Here is a 25,223-nt window from a genome sequence, read left to right as displayed (position 1 = left end):
CTGGCCAGAATGAGAAATTTAGAGCTATTATGTATGTGGTGGGGAGGGAAGATAATTTGGGGAGTGTGGAAAGAGAATTAACTCAGCATATTCAAGTATGTTGGAATATATCTTCTATACAAATAAAAATTAAAATGTTCTTCAAATGTTATACCATTCATTTGTTTGAAATTATCTACTTTACATAGTAAAGTGCACAATTGTTCATCTATATTCAACCGGCATACATTTACTGCTGCGTTTTGCTAGTAAAATACTGCAATAATTTAAAAAATCAGTTATTAATGTCATTTGTATTTGGTCTTACAAAGTTTATCTAACAGTTATTGTTTATGCTTATATCTTACACTTCACAAAATAGTGAGTGCATTGCTGGTGCAAGTTAGGTGGTCAAAAATTGTAGGTATTATTATTTCGAGGTTTTTGTGGAAGAGAGAGTTAAGAGTATGGTACTCTGTAATTTTTAAAACCTCGCGTTCATTATCTGTACAATGACTTTGGTTTGGGGGGAGCCTTTCAAATATCCAGTATCCAGTTAGGCTAGGTGATAAGTGTTATTCAACATCACACAACTAAAAAGTAACTCTGTAGGGATTTAAATCTGTCTGCTTCCAAAACCAACTCTTACCTATTATGCCAGTGCTAAGAGAGTTAGAGTGAACAAAGAATACCAGGGCTGGAGTGGCCTTGTCAGTGTTTGACAAGGGTAGCAGAGCAGGCTAAGACTCACGGACTCACCACAACATAGGGATGAAGTAGAGATGAGATCAGACAATGCTGTTGGGCTTGAAACATGGCCTTAGGGTTTTAAAGGTCCAAAGTCTGCGAGTTCAGAAAGAGTAGGGAGCTCCAATATTACGGACCCAGTTAACAAAATTAATAAAACCCTCATGGTGAAATATCAGATTTTAATTGAATGAGAGAGGCAGAAGGTGGGGAGTACAGCTATGACTCTGCTTGTAGTTCAGGTGTGATACAATGAGAAGCTGAGTTGCAGTAGGAGCTGGCCTCACAAGGAGGACATGGGCTGGGTTTGAAAAAACAGTGTCTTGGAAGGAAGCAAGTGGTTAAGGCTTCTGCAGTCAAATTCTTGATTCAAGTCCCAGTTTTGGTCCCTGTCATATATATAACCTCAGGCAAGTTAATTAACCATCCGAAGCCTCAGCTGTCCTCTCACTGAAATAAGCAGCATAGCCTGACTTATAGGGCTATTGAGAGATTAAATGATATGTAATGCATGTGAAGAGCTTAGCACAGAGCCTGGCACATAGCCCAAGTTCAAGAAACAATAGCAACACTGCTGAAAAAATGAGTAGGGGCAGGAAGAATGGGGATGGGGGTGTTGATCTAGGGTGATTTGGATCATAGTGGTACCATTAAGAAAAGTTAAAAATCCATAAAGATGATGTGGTTGATTCAGAAGGAGGATAGTAAGAGCAGCTGATATGGATGCTCTGGTATATGAAATGGTAGGTTTTAAAGATTGCATGTTAAGTGTCCGGCGCTGCCATAGTAGCCTGGGGAGAGGCTGCAGTGTCTTTTGTTTTTCTGGACAGCAGGGGGCTCCCAGGTACTGGAAAGAAGCAAGTGAGGGGCTCCTGCTCTTTTCTGTACTTTGCTCAGTAATGCTTGCAAAAGTAAGCTAGCATCATCTGATGCTATGGTTAAAAAGAAGTTGTGTGTTCCTGGACTCATAAATGCACAATTTTCTATATAAGGTACTTGAAATCCATTGAATCTTACAGAGCTGGAGTGTAGTTTAGTATCCAGCAAAAATGGAACAGATTAGACCAAAAAAAGAGAAGGTGTGCATGTCACAAATTCACAGATTAAAGTAGTAATGGGGACTAGAATGTAGCATAAAAAGCAGAAATTGGAGTTGTGGATGCAGTGGTAGGAACACACAAAGGAGAGAGAGTCTTTTCTTGCCTTGGGAATCTGGGGAAGACTCATTCGAAGAGCTGGGTAAGGCGGAAAGAGCATTCCACGTGAAGAAACAGCACACGTGCAAAGACGCAGAGAAGTGAAATTGCTTGAGAAATTTTCTGGGCACAGCAAATGTAGTTTGTAGAAAAGTAATGTTAAAGGAAAAACCTTAGACAAATTAAAAGTAATAGAGTTTAATTGAGCAAAGAATGATTCATGAATGGGGCAGTCCCTGCCCAGAATAGGTTCGGGGAGGCTGCGGTGCAGCCACTTGGTCAAAGCAGATTTCTGGACAGAAAAAGAAAAATGATGTATGGAAAACAGAAGTGAGGTACAGAAACAGCCAGATTGGTTGCAGCTGAGCGTTTGCCTTATTTGAACACGGTTTGAATAGTTGGCCGCCTTTGATTAGCTGAAACTCAGTGATTGGCATAAGAGTAGGTTACTATCTGTTTACACATCCAGTTAAATTACAGTTCACTATGTACAGAGACACCCTTAGGCCAAACTTAAAATATGTAAGGAGACAGCTTTAGGCTAAACTTGGTTTAACATTAACAAATGAGAAAAAAGAGAAGCCCAAAGAGAGAACAAGTATTTTGCATGGAGTCAAAATCTGAATAAGAGCCCACGTTTGTAGATTTCTAATACCCTTTTCCCTGCACTTTGCTGGTCTAATCCCCTCAACACAGTTAAGAGCTATGAGTAACTGAGTTACTGAGTTTGCAATTTCTAGACATAGTGTTTCTACCAGTATATTAATTATTCTTTTCCCCTTTCAAAGAATCACTTCTCAGGAGTCATTTTTTTCTTTCTAATTTTGATTTTGTTGAGGCTCAGAAAGCAATACCCCAAAGACTTGTGCTTTGACATGCTGAGAGGCCTTAGATGCTGCTTCAGAAGCAAGGGTTTCTAACCTTGTCTCATTCCCCACTCCAACTTGTCTTGTTCCTTTAGTGCAGGAAGGGACTCTGGAATTTCTTTAACTGACCAAGAAAGCTTCTTTCCAAAAGAAATGCAATTGTCCTTTTTTTGTTGTTGTTAGGGTCTCACCCTGTCACTCTGTCACGTAGAATTGAGTGTGGTGGTGTAGCTGTGGCTCACTGCAACCTTGACCTCCCGGACTCAAGCAATTCTCCCGCTTCAGCCTCCCAAGTAGCCGGTACCACAGGTGTGCACCAGCACACCTGGCTAATTTTTTAAAAAGAATTTTTTGTAGAGATGGGGTCTTGCTATGTTGTCCAGGTTGGTCTTGAACTTCTGGGCTCAAGCAATCCTCCTGCCTCAGCCTCCCAAAGTGCTGGGATTACAGGCATGAGCTACTGCGCCCTCCCTCAATTGTCTTAAACCCCCTCTGTAGGGATCTCATTAGATAACTAGGAAAGATCAACCACCAGAGAAAAGAAACTGGGAGTCAGCACCATGTGGAGAGAGAGTTTTTAATCTGTTCTTCTGAGGGCAGCTCTAAGAAATTACTTGGGGTACTTTATTTGCCTAATAAGACAACATTTGTTCCCATACAACACCATGTCTCACCTTCCCTTAACGTCTCTACCTTCCACTTTTGGAGTCCATTCATTCCTAATGATTTACCATCCCTCAAAACAATGGTCTATATTCCCCATCTTTCTCCTGACCTATGAAAAAGGGTATATAAGCTTCTGTACTGCATTGGGCTACCTGATAATCACTCTGTGATTTTTTTTCCCCCTGTACATTAATAAATTTGTATGCTTTTCTCCTATTAATCTGTCTTTTGTCACTTTATTTTCAGGTAACCTTCAGAAGGTGAACGGGATCCCTGTGCTCCCACAATTTGTTATTTTTATCTAGGATTTTTCTGTAATTAAAAAAGTCTTTTTGAAAATCAGGTGTCTATATTGTTTTACACTAAACTAAAACTGAGGTAACTAACAAGTACAATGCACTGCAGGTACTCTCTTCATCTTGTAGTTCACGCTTAAGCAGTGAACCTGTCCTAAGAAATGTGAGTATTCCTGTAGTCAAAGAGTCATCATTCAATGAACAAGCTAGGTCCCTGTGAAAACTTTAGCATCTAATCATTAAATTGATTTAAAGCAAGAGAGATATTATTGCTATTGTCTTATTAATGGCATGGTTCCAGTCATGTATGCTAATTTTCAGTATTACTACTTTTCAAGACTGGGAAACTCATTTATTTTTCACTGAATGTGAATTTGAAAGGATGAAAGGAAGTAAACTAAGGGAGGACAATCAAATTAATGTAAAAAAGGCAACAGTAACAAAAAGTGTTCATACCAGCATTCAGCATAGTGCCTGGCAGATGATAGGTACTCCAAAATACTTTTTATTTTTAAAGAGATGGGGTCTTACTAGGTTGTCCAGGTTGGAACGCAGTGGCTATTCACAGGTGTGATCATTGTGCACTACTGCCTCAAACTCCTGAGTTCAAGAAATTCTCTTGTCTCAGCCTCCTGAGTAGCTGCGACTACAGGTGCAGCCACCGCACCTGGCTTCCCAAAATTCCTCTTGAATGAATGAATGTTGAATGAATGAATGTTCCTTAATTCCAGGTACGTCAGAATCAGTGCGAATTGGTGCACATGATTTTAGATGCTAGGCTGTTTCAATATTACATAGCAACTGAGTCTCCACATGATAACCCTGGTGTTTTCCCTAAAACAACAAGCCATTAAGTTGAAGTACCAACTGTTTCTTCTCATCTTCATGATCATTTAAAATATCTGGCTCTTTTCCTCTCTTTTATGCATCATAATTTTTCAAACGTTTTTCTATTCCGTCTCTACTGGAGGTTGTCAATGTTGTTATGACTCTGTTAACTCTTCTTTATAGAGTTATAGAAGGATCTCATAAAAAGTAATATTGGTGTGTAAATAAGATGCAACAAGCAATGACCTTCATTTTTCTATTCAATAGAAAAGAGATAAACTAATGAGTAATAAAATCCTTCTAGAAATTCTGATTCTTTTTTGGTCAACTTGATACAGATCAGGTAGAAGTGGTCTCCTGACAGAAGCAATGGTCTTTTTTTTTTTTTTTTTTATACTTTAAGTTCTAGGGTACATGTGCACAATGTGCAGGTTTGTTACATATGTATACATGTGCCATGTTGGTGTGCTGCACCCATTAACTCGTCATTTACATTAGGTATATCTCCTAATGCTATTCCTCCCCCCTACCCCCTCCCTAAAATAGGCCCTGGTGTGTGATGTTCCCCTTCCCGAGTCCAAGTGATCTCACTGTTCAATTCCCACCTATGAGTGAGAACAGGCGGTGTTTGGTTTTCTGTTCTTGCGATAGTTTGCTGAGAATGATGGTTTCCAGCTGCATCCATATGCATCCTACAAAGGACATGAACTCATCCTTTTTTTGTGGCTGCATAGTATTCCATGTTGTATATGTGCCACATTTTCTTAATCCAGTCTGTCACTGATGGACATTGGGTTGATTCCAAGTCTTTGCTATTGTGAATAATGCTGCAATAAACATACATCTTTTTCTTTTTCTTTTTTTTTTTTTTTGAGACAGAGTCTCGCTCTGTCCCCGGGCTGGAGTGCAGTGGCGTGATCTCGGCTCACTGCAAGCTCCGCCTCCCGGGTTCCTGCCATTCTCCTGCCTCAGCCTCCCAAGTAGCTGGGACTACAAGCACCCGCCACCGCGCCCGGCTAATTTTTTTGTATTTTTTGTAGAGACGGGGTTTCACCGTGGTCTCGATCTCCTGACCTTGTGATCCGCCCGCCTCGGCCTCCCAAAGTGCTGGGATTACAGGCGTGAGCCACCGCGCCCGGCCCAACATACATCTTTTTCAAGCCAGTGGAAAAAGCCTACGTGTTTCCAGTAATCCCACTTAGTTTTGCTGATCTTTGAGCATTACTGGGTAAGTTGTAGTTAAATGTCACCTTGCTTTTTCTTACTAGAAACTTAATGTTATATTTTTAACATTTAATGTTAATTATCTTTAATTTTAATTTAATTTTAATGTTATGTTGATAGAAGAAATAACACTTTTTGGTTAAAATCATGTTTAGGATCTGTATACTTTGAGTTCACTTCTTAATCAGATGGATTCTATGAAAAGTTCAATAAAAAAGGATAGAAGGTATGTTTCCATTTCTATTCAGCGTTTTAAGGAGAGAATCTTATCTTTTGGGGTTCCCCAGCTCTTTTTGATAAATGGTAAAGGAGCATTTTGAAAATAATGTTGTGCAGATATATTTGCAGATATATTGTGCAGATACAGCTGGTATTTCCTTAAAAAATCAACCCATATAAATATTTGAGAGTCTGTTGTTTTGGTGAAACAATGGAGCCATTACGTGATTGGTATTATGTAATGGAAGGTTTCAAATAGCTTCCTGCATTTACCAATAATTCACAAGGGATGCATTTAGGTATATTTTCTACCAAGCCCACAGCATTTTGGCTGAGATTTCCAAGTCAGGTGAATCTCTTCTATTGTTTACATTGGTGTCCATGCCAAAGAGGAGTGAGTCAATAGAAAGGCAGTCTTGCAGCACATAGCTGCCACGTTTCTGGATCATACCTATTTAAAAGATGTAAATTTGGGACCCAGTCAAGAAACAAGAAAAAAAATGCAGGTTAATGAATGGCATAAATATTTATATTTTATGTATGTATGTAATACCTAAAACTAACGCCCAAAGAAAAATGAAAATCAATAGAAAGCGAAAACGAATGAATCTGAACTTTCCGATTGTATTTTAATTCACTGCCTGATAGGTTTAGACGACTGCATAGCATTCCCTCTTTTTTTTTTTTAATGGAGTTTCGCTCTTGTTGCCTGAGCTGAAGTGCAATGGCATGATCTCGGCTCACTGCAACCTCCACCTCCCAGGTTCAAGCAATTCTCCAGCCTCAGCCAACCGAGTAGCTGGGATTACAGGCACGCGCTACCACACCTGGCTAATTTTGTATTTTTAGTAGAGATGGGGTTTCACCATGTTGGTCAGGCTGGTCTCGAACTCCTGACCTCAGATGATCCATCCGCCTTGGCCCCCCAAAGTGCTGGGGTTACAGACATGAGCCACCACGCCCGGCCTGCATAGTATTAATTTGTTTTGTTTTTTTTTTGAGACGGAGTCTCGCTCTGTTGCCCAGGCTGGAGTGCGGTGACGCGATCTTGGCTCACTGCAAGCTCCGCCTCCTGGGTTCACGCCATTCTCCTGCCTCAGCCTCCCGAGTAGCTGGGTCTACAGGTGCCCACTACCACACCCGGCTATTTTTTTTTTGTATTTTTAGTAAAGACGGGGTTTCACCCTGTTAGCCAGCATGGTCTCAATCGCCTGACCTCGTGATCCGCCCGCCTCGGCCTCCCAACTGCATAGCATTCTTTACAAGTGGCACCATGTGCCAATGAAGCAGAACCCTGTCCAAAGAAATCCCAAGTAGTTAGGGTAGAATGGGCTCTGATTGACTTTTCTTTTTCTTCACTCCCATTATTTTTATAACACAAGTAATGCAGCATATATTTGTTGTTAAACATTGAAATAATAAAGAGATACACATATTAAAGAACAAAAGTCTCCTACATGCATTGCTGCCCAGCTCCCAAAGATAACCACTGCTAAGTTTGCATTCATTTTTCTAAACCCTCTTTTAAATACACATTCAAACACATCTATCTATAGTTTGTAGAAAATTCTGCCATATGATGCATATTATTTCACAGCTTACTTTTCTCTCTTATTTTATTAAAAAAAAATTTTTTTTTGAGACGAGTCTCACTCTGTCCCCCAGGGTGGAGTGCAGTGGTGCAATCTCGGCTCACTGCAAGCTCCGCCTCCTGGGTTCATGCCATTCTCCTGCCTCAGCCTCCTGAGTAACTGGGACTACAGGCACCTGCCAACATGCCCGGCTGATTTTTTTGTATTTTTAGTAGAGATGGGGTTTCACTGTGTTAGCCAGGATGATCTTAATCTCCTGACCTTGTGATCCACCCGCCTCGGCCTCCCAAAGTGCTGGGATTACAGGTGTGAGCCACCGTGCCCAGCCTTCTCTCCTATTTTTTTAAAGAGATGGGGGGGGGTGTCTTGCTATGTTGCCCAGGTTGGAGTGCAGTGGGCTAGTCATAAGCATGATCACAGTATACTACAGCCTCAAATTCCAGGCTCAAGTGATCCTCCACCCTCCGCCTCCCTAGTAGCTGGGGCTACAGGCCTGTGCAACCATGCCTGATTACTTTTTTCTCTTGATGGTATGTTATGGACATTTTCCCATGCTAGTACATGGATCCACCTTTTTAAAGATTGAGCCTATGGAATTCTAAATTATGGGTGTATCATAATTTATTAAATGTTTCTTTTCATTGTGTTAGGAATTAGTTTTGGCACCAGTAAGGAAGACTAAAAAATGTGGCACAAAATTAAAAGTTTTATCTTTTTCATATAACAAGACTTGTATAGTCCTGGGCATATGTGATAATTCCGTGATGTTTTCAGGGATAGACTGATTTCGCTATTCTAATACTGAGTGTGGCTCCCATCCTCAAGGTAATGCTATGGTCCCAAAGTGACTGTTGGAGCTCCAGCAATCAAATCTTCATTCCAGTCAGGAAGAAGTGAAAGGTAAGGAACAAATTGGTGTGCCAGTAAAGTCAATCCCCTTTTAAAACCCTTTTGTACAAGTCCTACCTAACAATTCCTGCTTATATCTCATTGGTCGTATCTTAACACATAGCCATTCCTTTCTGTCAGGAATTAAGGGAAATTTAATACTGTAGTCAGATATATTGATACCAACAACAATCAGGTTCTTTTAGTAAGGAGGAAGGGGAGAATGCAGATTGACTGGGTATCTAGCAATCTTACCACATGTATTGGTACATATTTTGCTTGTTTACAATTTTCACTATAACAAACAGTGCTGCAATGAATATACATGAACGTGTTTCTTTTCATTATATTCACTTCATATTTTTCTGTAACCTTTGATTTTTATTTTGATTGATTTATTATCTTCTATATGTTACATCTTTTCATTATTTATAACTTCATCCATTTTTCATCTGTTCTTGGCTCAAAGGAGGGAGCATCCTGCTCTCTTCCCAGTGTTCTCTCTTTTTCCCTCTTTGAGCTTCATGGTGAAAACAGAATAATAGGTTAAGATGTTGATGTTTGGAGGTAAAAAAAACATAAATTGAGGGTGTCTCCAACCTGATCATCTTTATGAAAAGGCAAGGTACCAGGAGGAGACAGCACAGACTGGGGCTAACTTCTCACTCCATCACTTTCTAAGGGTTGTGACCTTCAAGGAATTACTTAATGTCTTTGTGCCTTAGTTTTTCCATCTGTAAAACGTTATCAGTGTTTGCATTTACCTCATAGGGTTGGTGTGAGAATGGAATGTAAAGCACTTGGAAATAGTAGCTGGCATATACTAAGTGCTATGTGAGTTAACGGTTGTCAGTTCTCGCCTCAGTGAAGTAAAAAATAGTTTCTGTGCAGTGTAATGGGAATGGAGGCACAACGACAGGGCAGGTGGTGGTCAGAGTCCACACGGTCTTTGTGAGAGATTTGAGGTTGTCAGGGAGGTATGAATCAAGGGATGGTTGTGTAATGTTGAGAGGACAGTTGAAGTCAGACATCACATCGACTGCTTAGAAATAGGAGTAAAGACACTGAATAAATAGGATTGAAATTAACTGGGTAGGGTTGGCAGAAGGCCAAGTGGATAGAGCACTAGAAGGTGCTGATATGAGTTAGCTGAAATAATTTACCACAATATTCTGAGTGGGAAAAGAGAAACAGAAGAGTACTTCAGAAAGCCATTTCTCTTGAATTAAGGGGTCAGAGTGAATTGTGGATAGAAAAAAGGAGGTGGACTGAGAATAGATTTTCAGAATTCAGCCTTTTAAAGGTATCATTCTGGGTGATAGTATACTTTCAGGTGTGGCTCATGTGACTGGATTACTGCAGTGAAAAAAAGCCAGAGATGAAGATCAGGGAAACAGAGGGAATCAAATATTTCATTCAGTTTCATTTACTAGGCAATTGAGGATCACCTAGTACGTGCTAAATGGGCTTTGTGTTGTGGTGAACAAGATATAGGTATCTCCTAACCATTAAGTTCAAAAACAAACATATAGGCCGGGCGCGGTGGCTCAAGCCTGTAATCCCAGCACTTTGGGAGGCCGAGACGGGCGGATCACGAGGTCAGGAGATCGAGACCATCCTGGCTAACATGGTGAAACCCCGTCTCTACTAAAAAATACAAAAAAAACTAGCCGGGCGAGGTGGCGGGTGCCTGTAGTCCCAGCTACTCGGGAGGCTGAGGCAGGAGAATGGCGTAAACTCGGGAGGCGGAGCTTGCAGTGAGCTGAGATCCGGCCACTGCACTCCAGCCTGGGAGACAGAGCGAAACTCCGCCTCAAAAAAACAAAAACAAAAACAAAAACAAACATATATATATATATGTTATTTAAAAGCAAACACATATATAAAACAATATATATGTTTTTTAATTAAGAGGAATCAAAGTCATTTGTGTATACCTAGATACTTACCATTTCTTATGTTACTCATTTCTTCCTGAAGATCTGTGTTTTCCTGTACTATTATTTTACTTCAGCCTGAGGAATTTCCTTTAGTACTTCTTATAGTGTAAGTCTGCTTGTGACAAATTCTCCTAATTTTCCTTTTTTAAAAAATGCCTTTTGAGATTGGTTTTTGGAAGGATATTTTTGCTGAACATAGAATTCTAGAACATAGTTCATAGAACATAGAACTAAATTAAGTTAGTTCTCTCTGCGTTTAAAAACGTCCCAGTGTTTTCTGGACTTCATTTTTTTTTTTTTCCTGCAGGAAGTCAGAAATCATTTGTATCATTGTTAACTTATATGTAATGTACATATATTTCTCCCATGGTAGTTTAAAAATATATTTGGAAATGTTTGATACTCCCTACTTCAAAAGGTAGAGCTGAGGTTCCTCCCCTTGAATATGGCTCCAACTTAGAGACCTGATACTCATGAGCAGAGTGGTAATAACTGACTTCCAAAGCTGGGTCATAAAAATGTGGTTCAGAGCACAAGAGCTTCTCTCGGGCTCTCTGTATTTCTCTCTTCTTGTTTTGAGGGAGGTCTAGCCACTATATCATGAAGACGCTTACACAATAGTAGGGAAGAGTCCACATGGAGAGGAACTGGGGCCTCCCACCAAGTGCCGGCTTCAACTGCCAGGTATTTGAGTGATTCATCTAAGTGATCCACCTTGCAAGCAGATCCTCCAGCTCCAATCACATCCAGCTTCAGAGGATGGAGACCTTGCCTGACATTTGGTTACAACAGCATAAAAGCTGAGGACTGTAACCTAAGCTGTTCCCAAATTCTTTCCCACAGAAACTGTCAGAGATAATAAATGTTTTTTTGAAACCATTGAATTTTGAAGTAATTTGTTATGCAGCAATAATTAATACATTTTCGAATTCAAATGTCTGTGTATATTATATTCACCTCAGTGCTCCAATTCTTCAATTTGCTTTGCCTGTGTAAGTGAAAGAAAAAAAAATGTAAAATTCAAGGTGTACTACAACTGAAAAATCAACCTATAGAAGAAAATTATTAATTTGTGGTAAACCAGTTTATTTTAAGAAAACATTTTGTCTCTTTGGTTTGCCATTGTGCTTGAGCACCTTGTGTAATGCTAGGTACATTATAAAACATTAAATAAATATTGTTAAATGAATGAATCAATAAATTTGCTTCCCCAGGTTTGAAGCTTCTGGGGGACAAAAACTATGCCTTATTCATCTTTGTATCTCCCTCATATGGCACAATTCTTAACACTGAACATGCACCATTCACTGTTGAGTTAAATTGAACTTAACTGAAATTCTTGTTGAAGTAAATGATCTGGAAATGGAAGTGAATAAATCATAGCAAAAAATTCATTTTAAAAGTTTATATTGTACATTGACTACTGGTGGTTTTCAAGCCCCATCAACCTATCACCAACTAACCAACAAAAAACCCTAAATTCATACTCTGTTGGTGCATGGCAGACCACATGGATTTTTATAATTTCTAACAAGACAACACATCTTCAGATATTTCTAGGGAATCTTTACGAAGCAATATACAATAGTAGGAATTTTACTGTGCTTGGGTTATAAACTATTGCGAGCTGTTGAATTTAGTACATTGTCTGCACAGGCTGAGTAACCTGTATTCCTCCTTATCCAGTTGAGCCTAAGCCATTTCAATAGAGCCGAAGTTTATGAGCATAGTGAATTTGAACACTTAATCTCACTCACTCACTCATGCAACATATAAACTGAGCAATTCTCTTCCTCTTTGGGAGATAAAGCTTATCCAGGGCGTATCCCAGTGGTTTGGAGCACAAGCCAGACTTCTTAGGTGCAAATTTCCAGTGGATCCCTTACCAGCTTTGAGATATTTGGTGTAAGTCTTAACCTCTTGCCTTAGTTTCCTCAACTGTAAAATGCAGAAACTAATAGTACTTGCCTCACAAGGTAGGTGTCGAGATGAAACACATAAAAATTGCCTGGCACATACTAAGCACGAATAAAAATCAGTTGTTAATGCCTTCGATGCCTACCATGGACCCTGGAACATTGCAAGTGACTTGTAACTTTTGAATGAATAAATGAATGAATGAATAATGAATAAGGTGAGAGTTGTGTCTAAATTATGTTTTCTTTTGTAATTGCATTCTATGATCATACAAAAGTTTTGATTGTTCACTCCTTTTTAGAAATTCCTTATTAGATCAAAAAGAGGCAGAATATGTTCTTTGATAAAGGACATACAAGTAATATTGTCACATGATTACCTGGAGTTGGTACATTAGTCTGTTCTCCCACTGCTATAAAGAAATACCAGAGACTGGGTAATTTGGAAAGAAAAGAGGTTTAATTGGCTCATGGTTCTGCATGCTATACAGAAAGCATGGCAGCGTCTGCTTCTGGAGAGGCCTCAGGGAGCTTTTACTCATAGTGGAAGGCAAAGCGAGAGCAGGTGTCTTACATGGCAGGAGCAGGAGTGAGAGAGAGAGGGGAGGTGCCGCATACTTTAAACAACCAGATCTCTTAAGAACTCATTCACTATAAAGTACCAGGTGGGCATGGGGCTAAACCATTCATGAGAACTCTACCTCCATGATCTAATCACCTCCTACCAGGCCTCACCTCCAACACTGGGGATTACAATTCCACTGGAATTTGGTGATGACGCAGATCCAAACCTTATCAGCTGGGAATTAAACACACACACTTTGCGCTAAGGGGAATTCTGATTTTTCATTTTAATCCCTTCATAAACGTGGACATGGCAGACAGGAGTCAAACGCAGAAAGGAGCATGGAGACCCAGACTTCTAGGTATGCCTTACTGAACTTGTAGAAAGTCCATTTTAACTGGCAAACAGGGCCAAGCTTCTCCCCCTTGACTGCGGTCAATTCCTAGGGAAAGGTAAGGGGTCTAATTAAGCCTTGGCATCCCCCAAACTTGGCAAAGTGCCTGGCAGAGAGTAGTAAGAAAAAAAAAATTGTTTTTAAGGAATGAAGTATTAGGAGATCAAGGCAACTAAGGCGGCTTTGGGTTGAAATATTCTACCTTTGGTCACAAACCTTCCACCTGTACCACCACTTCCACTTATGTAGACTGACTGCTCAGTTCCCAAGCCTTCTCCTTAGAAAGACTTCCTTTCAATGCAAGCAGCAGAAAAAAGCGACCCAGCTGAAACTTCTGGAGTTATGGGAACGCCTCCTTCCTCTGTCGCTAATGGAGGACTAAGATGGGACTGGGAGTAAAGGAGCGTCTCTGAATGGCGGGGCAGTTGCAGCGTCCCACTTGGCAAGAGTTCTTGAATTATCTCCGCCCCCGCCCTGACCAGCTTTAAACATCAAACTAGGAAACTTATCTTTCGGCAGCAGCGCTGAAGGAGTGACCAGGCGTCTCCGTGATGGGCCCCGGGGACTTCCGCCGCTTCAGACAGAGAATTTCCCAGGGTCTCCAGGGACTCCCAGGTAGAGCGGAGCTTTGGTTCCCACCTCGTCCCGCGTGCGGCTTCCCCGGGGACGGCAGGAGCACGGACGTCCAGGAGGAGGCCCTCGCCGCCAGCCCGCTGCTGGAGGACCTCAAACGACGGCTGACTCGCGCCTTCCAGTGGGCGGTGCAGCGTGGGACCTCGAGGCGCGAGCGGGAGGCGGCGGCAGCAGCGGCGGCGCGGGAGGAGCAGAGCTGGGCGCGCGTCGAGGCCACCCTGGCCGGGCTGCGGGCGGAGCTGGTGAGAGCACGGGCTGGGCGGACGGCTCCCAGGACTCCCTCTCCCGGGACCTCTCCTCGGGCTCCAGAGCAGCTGGCCGCGTAGCCCACCCGAGACCTTGGGGAGAGCGACGGGAGCTGTTCCCAGGGAGGGATCCCTGGCCCCTTCGGCTATTCTTCCTGGGGAGGCCAGCTCAGGTCTGGACACGGCGTTAACGCCCCGCCTCTCCAGCATCGTTGGGAAGGAAAGGGGCCCTACAGGACCCGTGGTGGTAGTGGTGGTGGTGGTGTTGGGGAGGGAGTTGCCTGGTCTACCAGTGACATACCCAAGATGTCTCCTCCCCAACCCGTTTCTATAGTTTTCTGCCCTGTAGGGAACTGTGACTATGTGTAACTATGGCTCATGGAGGAGGAAACTTCCATGACATAAACTCTCTTGGGACTGATGGAGACTGTCCATCAGTAAACTCTTTCTTTATACCCCGCAAGTTTTATTCTTATCTTTCCCGTGGGTAATAATTCAGAAAACTGGAAATAAGGCATTTTGTAAAATTGCCCAGTTTTGAACATTACACAGGTTATGTCCGAATATTAAACAGGAGGGTGTACAGGTAAGTATTTTAGCTGACTATTTTTTTAAATGAAAAAAACTGGAAATTAGTCACGATTTGAAAAGGACACAATGAATAGGAGCAATTCAAACTTTAAAATGGTGCTGCCTAGGAAAGTGTGCAGTGGAGACTTGGAAAATTCTTCTCTTTTGCACTGATTACTAATACACTAATACAATTAACCACTACTTTAGAACTGATCCAACCATCAGTAAATTGTCTTAAGAATGTTATCGCATTTCTGAGTTTAAGAAGAACAGTATTAGGCCGGTGCTGTGGCTCACGCCTGTAATCCTAGCTCTTTGGGAGGCCAAGGCAAGGGAACACCTGAGGCCAAAAGTTCAAGACCAGCCTGGCCAACATGGTGAAGCCCCGTCTCTACTAAAAATACAAAAATTAGCTGGGCATGGGGGCTGGCGCCTATAATCCCAGCTACTCAGGAGGCTGAGGCAGGAGAATCACTTGAACCCGGGACGGAGAGGCTGCAGTGGGCCGAGATTGTGCCATTGTATGCCAGCCTGGGCGACATGAGCGAGACGTCTCAAAAAAAAAAAAAAAAAAAAAAGACAATATCCGAAATTCCTTGTCAGATTCACATTGTTAACATGGGTTAAATTAGATTTACTACCAGATTTACTATCTGATCCAACAATGTCGAAGAAACACCTGGTTTTCACCCCAAGCCTAAGCGGTGAGTCTGAGCAGCAGGGCAGCCGGAGCCACCTCATTCGGCCCCTGGAGGCCTGTGCTATGGGCCAGGATGCTAAACTGGAAGGCTGAAACCTGGCGCAGCCATCTCTGCATTGGAGTCTTGGGATCTGCCGGTACCCCTTCCTGAGCCTCAGGGGACTCACATTTAAATCAGATGAGGAGATTACACTTAATAAGCTCTGAGACAGCTTTCAACCTTAACATTCTGGTAAGTTGTTAGGAGCTTTAGACAAGTAGTATGTTGGGGGTGGCAATAAAATCTGGTGAGATTGGGGCATTCGGGGTGGTATGACTGTAGACCGCTGGTGGCAATAAAATCTAAACAGATGAGGGCTCAAATACCAACATTACCATTTACAGGTTCTGCAAACACTTGCTGGCCCTACAACTTTGGGATTGGTACTTAGCCAGTTTGAGTTTGTTTACCCATCTGTAAAATGGAATTTATAATCTCATAGGATTCCAGAGCTTATGTGAGATAATATTCTATGAAATGCTTAGACCATGGGTATTGTTTAGTGGCTATTATTGTAATGATTACTATAGACCTTGGACTCTGTACCAAAAAAGAACAGATACATTCCTATCAAAAAATCAGGACTTTTTCCAGGAGGGAACCAGCGAAGTTTACACATACACAAATAATGTGTCCTTGGGTTACAGACGATGGTCAACATCTTGGTCAATCATTTTATCCTGGTCATAAGGAAGAGGCACACGAGTGTGGATACTGTACCTTAATATCATCACCACTAGAATACTTAGTTTTCAATTTTTGGCTATTAACTGGATTTTTACAGGAACTGACATACATTGCTATACAAATGTACATGTATCATGTATTAGGATAGTATTTGTAAGGAACGATGATGAGCAAATTTAATTTAGAGTTGTGTTGCTATTTATACTATTTTTTGTTGTTTGGGTTTTCTTAGTGAGAATCATTGATTTCTAGGGTCTGTGAGTGGATTTCAGGGGTTCTATATACCTAAAATTGTATACAAAATTTTTGATGTGCATATAGTTTTTCATCAGAGGGTTCATAACTTTCATCAGATTCTCAAAGAGATCCACGATGAAAGAAAAGGTAAAGAACCATTGATGTTTGAATTTCATAAGTGTGAATTATACATACTTAATTTAGATGGTAAATCATTACCAGTAATTTTTCTTCTTGATTCTTGCATGAAAGTACAGGATGGATATTCATCAGTTAATTAATTCACTCACTTTTACAACAAACACAAAGAGAACCTACTGGGTTGTGTGCCCAGACAGTGCACTCTTAGTTGGGGATACAATTATGAATAAGATACAGTCTCTACCCTCAAAATCATCAGTCTGGTCTGGTCAGCGTGTTCTGAGAGACACTTGTACAGAGTGCTGCGGATGCACAGATAAGAGGCAATTACGTCTGCCCATGCAATCAGGGAAGGCTTCTCAGAAGAGCTGGCGTTTGACTGGGTTCAGCAGAGAGAGCTGGCAAAGGGCATCTTAAACAGAAATGGGGACAGAAAGAGGTGTGCTTCAGCTCAGCGTCTGTTCAGGTACTGGCAAGGTTTCTGACCAGCTGCAGTGGGAGCTGGCATTGGAAAGAGGGCCAGGAAAGGAAGCGCAAAAGTAGAGCAGGATTATAAAGCATCTGGGCTACCCTAGAGAGCTGAAGCTTCCTGCAGGCAAGGTGCAAGGGTTTTTTGGTGGTGATTGTATGGTTACTGTTACTGCTTGTTTGCTGGACATTCACTTATTTTATTCTTTCCTAATTCTTGCTGTCAGGAAAATGATTCTAGGTGCTGCAGAATGGAGAAGCATGTCTCAGAGAAAAACTGAAAGATAGTTTTATCCAGTAGCTTTATTTTGCAAATTAGGTGACCATGAGTATTTACTTTTTACCAACACACTGTCCTGGTTCATCCTGGGGTGGTTTCTACTGACAAGCTGATGGAGCTTTTTTAGCAGAGAGAACAAATTCCTCATGAACTGCATTAAACAAGCCCTAGCTGAAGAAATTTGCAAGTAGTTGATCATTAGTTTTCAGTTATAATACAAAGATTACGTTGGACTAAGCTTTGCTGAACTGTCCCCGGGGTAACATGCCCAAGAGATCTTTTTTGAAACACATGAGGACCTTCATAAAACTCCCATTGGAGGATGGTATAAATCAGCCTTGATATCTAACAGATTTCACTCCAGAGTGAAAAATGTTAGATTATGTAAGTACACATAACTATACATGTGCCTCTAAGGTGTCATTAAATGCTTTTGCTCAGCAGGTAGACCATTTAAAATCCTGAAAACTTGAAATGGTAAGTAATCAAGTAAATACGCACAGATTCTGAATACTCAGGTGGCTGTAGGCAGTTATCCTGTGGCTCAGAAGGCACATAAAGAGAAATGATTTCATTGTGGATTACATGCTATTGCTTGAAAACAGCCTTCAGTACATAGGTATTTTTCATATGGACAGCTTTGTGCATCAGCTGTTTTTGTTTTCATTTCAAGGCCATTTCAAAAGCTATTTATATATCTGGATTTTACCTTGTCATATAGAAAGTCAGTTTTATAGCCAGACCAAATAGAACTGGAGAATAAGATAAGAAATACATCTTTCTTGATATCTTAATTTCTTTTCCTACAAACTTATTTCTTCTGTGTAGTCAGAGAGTGGTTTCATTTGATCTGTATCTCATGCTAATAAAAATTTTTATTTTTTTCTAACTTTTAGGTGGAAATGCATTTCCAAAACCACCAGCTGGCTAGAACTTTACTGGACCTAAACATGAAAGTGCAGCAATTGAAAAAGGAGTATGAACTGGAAATTACATCAGACTCTCAAAGCCCAAAAGATGATGCTGTGAATCTGGAATAAAGAAATGCACACAAGAAGCTCTTGATCCTAAAACTAACACAACCCTGAAACAATTCTGATGAACACCTTATGCTTTGCATAAGTTTTGAGGGGCAATTTATAGACCCAAAACTTAGATGACAGGGGAAGGTGACAGAAAAACATCTAAGAGAGGGGAGAGAAAAATGATGTATTCCAAGTTTTAAAGTTATTTGTTGTTTTGACTGGGACATAGAAGTAAAATATAACTCTCTCTCTCTCTCTCTCTCTAAGAATGCTTTAATGCCAACTTTCGGTATTCCACCTTGTGTCACCTGACCTTTCTGGCATTGCCTGAGCTTTCAGAGTTCGTGCTTGTTTTGCTTTGATTATTCTCGGTTTGTCTGTCCAGCGGCCTGCCCTGCTTTTTGTGGATAATTATTTCTACTTGAATTCTAATCATGCCGTTTAGGTGGTCTGTGACTAAGGGTACTCCACCTTCCTGGATGTAGTCATGCAGCTCAAGGCAGGCTGATGGGTTTGTCCTTAGGATTTTTTGAATGGGCACTAAAAGAGTAGATGAGTATTTCTGCCAGTAGAAGTTGTGGATCAGGGGCTTGGAAGCTGCTGGTGGTCACCATGTGAGAAAGTTCACCCCCTAATGGAGGTGACTGAAATGGAACCACTAAAAGCACAAAAGGGGGAGGGAGGGAGAGTGCTTCGCTTCCTTTTTCCTGGGGTCAAGTTGTATAAGACTCCAGGCCTTGCTCGTTTATATACATGAAACATTCTGATATCCTTTTCATAAAATCTCTTTTTGCCTAAGTAAATTCAAGCTGGAGTTTCATGACTTATATCTAGTGTTCACAACTAACACAGTTGTTCAGTTTTAGGAGTTAAAATGGTTCTTACCATTGAGTTGGACTATCTAACTGTACCCAAAAAGTGCTGTCTTTTTAATGCAAACAATAAAGTTAATAAAAAATAGTTGCACATCTAAGTGATATTTATAATGGTTATTGTCTGCCAAATACAAATTTATAACAAGCTATGTAATTTTAATATTTAATAAACTATAAAAATCAGTTCTTGAAGACAAAGGAGAACAGAAGAGACACGGTTTTTCTCTTTTTAAAATAAATGCAAGAGCCAGCATGGTGGATCATGCTTGTCATTCCAGCTATTTGGGAGGCCGAGGTGGGCAGATTGCTTGAGCTCAGGAGTTCAACAACAGCCTGGCCAACATGGCAAAACCCCGTCTCGACTAAAAATACAAAAATTAGCAGGGCGTGGTGATGCTCACCTGTAGTACCAGCTACTCAGGAGGCTGAGGCCTAAGAATCCCTTGAACCTGGGAGGTGGGGGTTGCAGTGAGCTGAGATCATGCCCCTGCATTCCAGCCTGGGTGACGGAGGGAGACTTGGCCTCAAAAAATAAAAATAAATAATAATAGTAATAAAAGAAATGCAAGTTGTTTTATGTGAGGATCTGAGAATTATCTGGACTAAGTTTAGTTTGTCCTTAACCTTTTTTTTCCCACGATAAGTAAAGTTATTCTAGCCCTTTGGTACTTAATTGCCCTCTATATAAATGAGGAATTCCCAAGTTCAGCATTGGCAAATGACCAGTCGCCAGCATCTCAGTATCTGACCATTGCGTTCCTTCAGACGTTTTGCATATGAGCTCTTGGCCTATAAAAATACGATTACTATATTAAATTTCATTTATAAACTAGATTTCCTATTTATTTCTTCCTTTGAATTTTATAGAAATTTTCAAGAAAGGGTTGGCACAGTTCCTTGTGATCTGTTTTTTGAAAAAGCTTCTACTTAACCTTTGGGACAATCATTCTCAAATGTGTTTTAAAGATGAACATTTATAAATCGTTGTAATTTTGTGTTTGAAAAATACTCAAGGTGATTCATTATATGAGCTCAATTCCTTACAGAATACAGACTGCTGACATTGGTTAATATTAATGTCATTTGAGTATACTGATAATATATTGGGGATCAAAAGAAAGAAAATTTAAAAGTATGAAAATTGATGCATTGTTTTTCACATTTTTAGGTTAAAAAAGGTCCATTATTACACTGCAAAGTTTTGGTCACCACTTTTTCCCCACATCTTTCAGTGATGAACTTTGGATCACTGTATTTTTTTAGGGTGACGTATACAGAAACAGAATGAGAAACTCCTTTGTGTCCCACGTGTCTTGTTTGATGGAAGTCTGAATCAGTGGAGGTAGCCTCTGATATTAACTGTGCCATGTGGAAATACAATGGGAGCTTGATACGTGGGACACTATCATTATTAAAAATTTTTATTTTCTTTCCTCTCCAGTATGCTATCTCTTGCCTTTTGTTTTTAAAGTAGCAGAGGCCAGATGATTGTCTTTATATAGTTCTTTGCTATGGCGCTCAGCTGTTGGTTGTTAGCTTGCTGGCCTGGCATCCTGTCAGCTGGGACCCATGATAGAGCAGATAAACTTTTCTGAGGGCTGAGGCTGCCCTGCAATCTACACTTCCCCTCTTTCCAGGATTTCTAAATAAGCCAGAGCAACAGTGTGCCATTTTAAAGATCTATGAAATGGGAGCACCAAACTAGTGCCAGCTGGAGGGGAAAATGAGAAAATAATTATAACCTAAATTATGCATCGGGGAAGCAGTAGCTGGATAAACTGAAGAAAGTAAGATGTTCGTAACAATAGTGGGAGAGAGAGGGCCAAAAGAAGAGACACTAAAAACAGTTTTGTGAGGAAAATATTGTGCTTGAGTTTTTCAAATGACACAATTTCTCGCAGCTCTAATCATAGGGGGGATTAAACCACGTTAGCAGGAAATGGGCTTTCGCCATATGGTACTTGTTTAGCACCTACCAGTGAATAGGTGCCAAATTAATTATGACAATTAGAAGCTTTGCCTAGGTTGTTAGGCATCAAATTCCTTTACAGGTGGCCTGGATGAATCCGTGTTTTGTTTGGCTTGCCAAACGACTTCTGCTGTAACAGGTGCTTCTGCAACTCCCAGCCTGGGGACAGATCAGAGTCCTCTGTGGGTAACCCCATGATAGCTGAGTCTAAAGCAGTGTAATTATAAGAATCTCATCTCCCCTGCTCCCTTCCTGGTAGGCCCAGGGCCCCGGCACAACCATCAGCTCTATTTACCGCTATAATCACTGCCAGAATCCCTCTGTGCCTGGAACCTGGAACGAGGCCCTCCAGTGCCAGCTGCCTTCTCTCTTGGTTGCTTTCATTGCTGCTTCTGCTGCCATTGCTGCAGCCTCTGTTTTCTTTTTGACCATGTCAGTAATGAAGGTTATGGTAGGGTGAGAAATACAGTTAGGGTGACAGTTGCATCTGTGCCACCCTCCCTACCTCTCGTCTGGCAGCCTCTTGTTCCGTCTGAGCTGACTGCTGGGCAGTAGGACTTGGATGGATGGACACCTATTACAGTAGCCTGTGTCAAGCACTGCTTCTGAGGGGGCTGTGTACCTCTCATCTGCCTCCTGATTCTGGCATTGAGGCATATTGGGGGTGAGAGGGCTTCACCTCTTCCTTAGAAGCAATAATGTCATAGTCTTTCTCTTCTGATACCAGTACGAGAGGGATCTGTTGAAATGTAATAATGATGAAACTAACAAAGGCATCAACCACCACTCCTGTACCAGTCATTGTGCCAAGAACTGTACATGTATCAGCTTATTTAATCCTCACAGTGACTGTAGGTGTGTAGGACCTGTTTTTGGAGCTATTTGAACTTGGTGCTTTTAGTCCTGGCTCTGCCACTTACCAACTATATGACCTAAAGCAAATTGCTTTAAATTCTTTAGGTCTCTCCAAGGAAGTCAGTGAAAATGGGACCTGTCTTACCTAAATCTTAAGGAACTCAAATCAGGTTTGGGAGAATGAGTTAATGGCGAAGGAACTTCTACATCACGTGTTTATTTCATATCTTTAGTTTCATATGATCTTACTACCTTTTTGGACTGATACCTTCCCTGCGCCCCTCTCTTCCTCATATCTTTATGTCTCGGTGATGCTCTGCCACCTGCTCGCTGTTATGTTGTTGTCCCGGAGTTCCCTCTGTGGATCGAAAAATTGATTTAGCAAACATGGGAATAGGCAGCAGGAAGATATAAAGTGAATAGTCGCTGCTACTTGCCAACCCCTGAATCTGCCTGGCATGCAGCGCTATGTGTTTAAAATGTAATTGTCCCAACAAAACCGTGAGGTTGGAACTATTGCACTTCCCATTTTACAGAAGAAGAGAGTGAGTGTTGGAGAGGTGATGTAATTCATCACGATTCACTCAGCTAGCAAGTAGATGTCAAGATTCACATCTGATGTTGGGAGTGGTCTGGCTATTACTGGGCCCCTCCCAAACTAATGGGAGAGACCTTGCACTAGAGAATAAATTCAATATCATAATAGAAGAATGTATGAATTGCTAGGACAGATGCTTTTTGCAGGAGTCAGACAATGAAGGTCTCATTGAAGACATGCCTCCAAATTATTACTTGGTGTCTACCTGGAAAAAAGTCCTCACATCCTGGAGTCTAAACTAGTTGAGTGATGTTAGATAAATTTCTCCACCTTATTTAGCCTCATTTTTTCTCATTTGAAAATGAGATAGTGGAAATGCCCCTAAAACATTCCTCTTAGAGCCTCTATTTTATTATAATCCTGCCTGCTTGTAACTGGATCCTTCAACCACTTGCCCCTGACTTGCCGAGACTTTCTGATTCCCATTATAGCATGACGGACAGCTGACCATTTGTCCCTGGCCCCTGGCAATGAAGTAGACTCTCCTGGTCTCAAACCTTATCCTGATCACAGCGTAAGCTGATGCAGCCTTGATGATGACAGAAAACAATTCTTGTCACTCTTGGATGCCCCTCTGCCCTTTTCACCCACACCATGACTGCAGCCAGGGGGAAATGTTACATTTGCACTTCTGAGGCAGACGAGCATCACTTAGAACTGTTACGTGTTATTATTTTAGAGGCAGCCTGCTGTGGCAGACGCTGCTGGCTGAGAACCACGCCTTGTGTAGCCTCTGTAGCCGGATGGTGGAGTTGGAATCTTGGCTCCTTCACCTCCTCACTATGTTACTTAACACTTCTACATTTCAGTTTGCTTATCTGTAAATAATGAATCACGCTTACCCCAAGAGTTTGTTATGAGGATCTAGTGGACTAATACATGTGAAGTATTCAGAACACACAAATAGTGGCTTATTATAACAGCCAATCCAACAAGTGTTTTGCTCATCCTTCTTGCCTGTTGGAAGTGCTCAATTCCAAGACAGGGACAGAGATGACGGCTTCACTTTTCCCTGTCCCTCTTGCAGTTCAAGATGGCTTTAGAATCCAGTCGTGTCTAATAAAACATAGAGGGAAGTTTACTGGGGAGGGTTCTGAAAAACATTTTTTTCCCCTTACATGAGGAGAAATAGAAGGTAAGCTGTCTTCCTCCCTCTTTTTTTTCTTTCTTCCAGATATTTTCACATGCAATTGTAAAACTTGCCCATGCTGCAGCCACCCTGTGACCTATGTGGGAAATACAAGTGCACTTTGAAGATGAGAGAACAGAAAGATGAAAAGAAGCAGTGTCTTTGATCACATCACTGAGCTTCTGACCCAACCCAGCAACTGCCTACCTATGGCTAGTCTTGTTCTGCGAGACAGTAACAATAATAAAAATCCAATTGTTTGAGGCACTTTTATTGGGGTATTCATTTCCTTGCACCTGAAAGCACCCTGATAACTTAATCCCCCAAAACCTCCTGGCACAAAGGTTTGTGGTGGTGTCTGAGAGCAACTCTACATATCATCAGAAACTATGGGCACAGGACTCCAGAGACATTATTTGGTTACTTAAATGTTTCACACATGCCTTTGGCGAGGATGAATTCTATGCAATAGAATATCAGTTAATGCATACTGAAGGAAGACTTGTTGGAGAAGAATCCTCTCCTGAACCCCGGGGAGACTCTAGAATCCTGCGGTAAATGTTCTAATTATTGAAAACATTTCCCCATGCTCACCCTCATTAAAGACATTCTAATGCCTATAAAACCCGCTACCTATCTGATTCTGTCAGAGAAGACATTTCCTTTTTTGGTAACTGGACGCAGTGGGGATGAAAAAAGCGTCTCAGGACTGAACTGGCAGCAGAATAGTAAACTGTTTATCAACTCTTAAATTTTTATACCAGGGAAGTTTAGCAAACCGTCAGAAAACAGCCTGAATTGAATTTCTATAAATATTGCTTCCAAATTGGTACTGAGGATACTAGTTGCTCTAACTTCTACAGGATTCAATCTGGGACTTGTCATGCAAAGAAATAGCTCAAGATTTTACGGTGGGATTGCCAGGGTCAGAGGGCAATGTTCTCTGAAATCCACCAATATTTGTACTGGGCTTTACGGTTACCGTTTACCAAGTACTTTACAGTTTACCAAGTGCTTTCCAGTTTATAATTTACCAGGTGCTATCATAGCTGATAACTCGTTAATCTTACAGTAACCCGCTGAAGTAGGTGTGGGTTGAGGCTATTGAAATTTAAGGAGCATCAAGAAAGCTTGCCTAACTTTAGAAATTATCACCCTCATCCTGTCTTCCCAGGATGTCTCTCTCTCCAAGTAAGCGACGTTACTTCTGGAGGGAGTGCAGTGTTGGGAATCTGAAGACCCAGTTTTGAGCTGAATTTGCTTTGTGGTATCTGGTGAGTCGTTGATGTTTCTGGGCTTCATTTTCTCACACGTAGAAACTTGTAGAGTAAGGCATTTAACTCATAATCATCTTTAAGATGCTTTGGATTAAGCATGGTCATCTCCTGCTAATGGTTTTAATTTGAAACAATGTTGTTACCAACTCATTAGTGAATTAACCTTGGTGGTGAT

General features: G+C 41.2%; 1 protein-coding gene and 2 long non-coding RNA genes across 4 annotated transcripts in view; 1 reads left to right on the top strand and 2 right to left on the bottom strand.

Moving 5' to 3' along the window:
- Positions 1-8,052: 8,052 nt before the first annotated feature.
- On the bottom strand, positions 8,053-13,962 carry LOC139355768 (uncharacterized). Its single transcript, XR_011606806.1, has 3 exons — positions 13,822-13,962; positions 11,399-11,429; positions 8,053-9,021 (listed from the first exon to the last, which is right to left on the bottom strand). It is a non-coding gene; the product is annotated as an uncharacterized lncRNA (long non-coding RNA).
- LOC105475941 (alanine and arginine rich domain containing protein) lies at positions 13,868-18,927 on the top strand. The gene is made up of 2 exons (XM_011731462.3): positions 13,868-14,191; positions 18,217-18,927. The coding sequence occupies exons 1-2, from the start codon at positions 13,868-13,870 to the stop codon at positions 18,358-18,360; spliced, it is 468 nt and encodes a 155-aa protein (XP_011729764.1). The 3' UTR covers positions 18,361-18,927.
- LOC105475939 (uncharacterized) overlaps positions 17,326-25,223 on the bottom strand; it is a 94,819-nt gene continuing 86,921 nt past the window's right edge. Inside the window, exons 4-5 of one of the 2 annotated variants that reach the window (XR_011606808.1) lie at positions 23,485-23,698; positions 17,326-22,402 (exon numbers count right to left, since the gene is read on the bottom strand). This is a non-coding gene — a long non-coding RNA (uncharacterized lncRNA). Of the gene's footprint in view, positions 23,699-25,223 lie in introns of both variants that reach the window. The other variant, XR_011606807.1, reaches the window with a different exon arrangement.

This window comes from Macaca nemestrina, chromosome 8, assembly GCF_043159975.1.
Source record: "Macaca nemestrina isolate mMacNem1 chromosome 8, mMacNem.hap1, whole genome shotgun sequence".
Taxonomy (NCBI): domain Eukaryota; kingdom Metazoa; phylum Chordata; class Mammalia; order Primates; family Cercopithecidae; genus Macaca; species Macaca nemestrina.
Note: the sequence above shows the minus strand (reverse complement) of the source record. Positions and strands in the feature narration are given on the sequence as shown.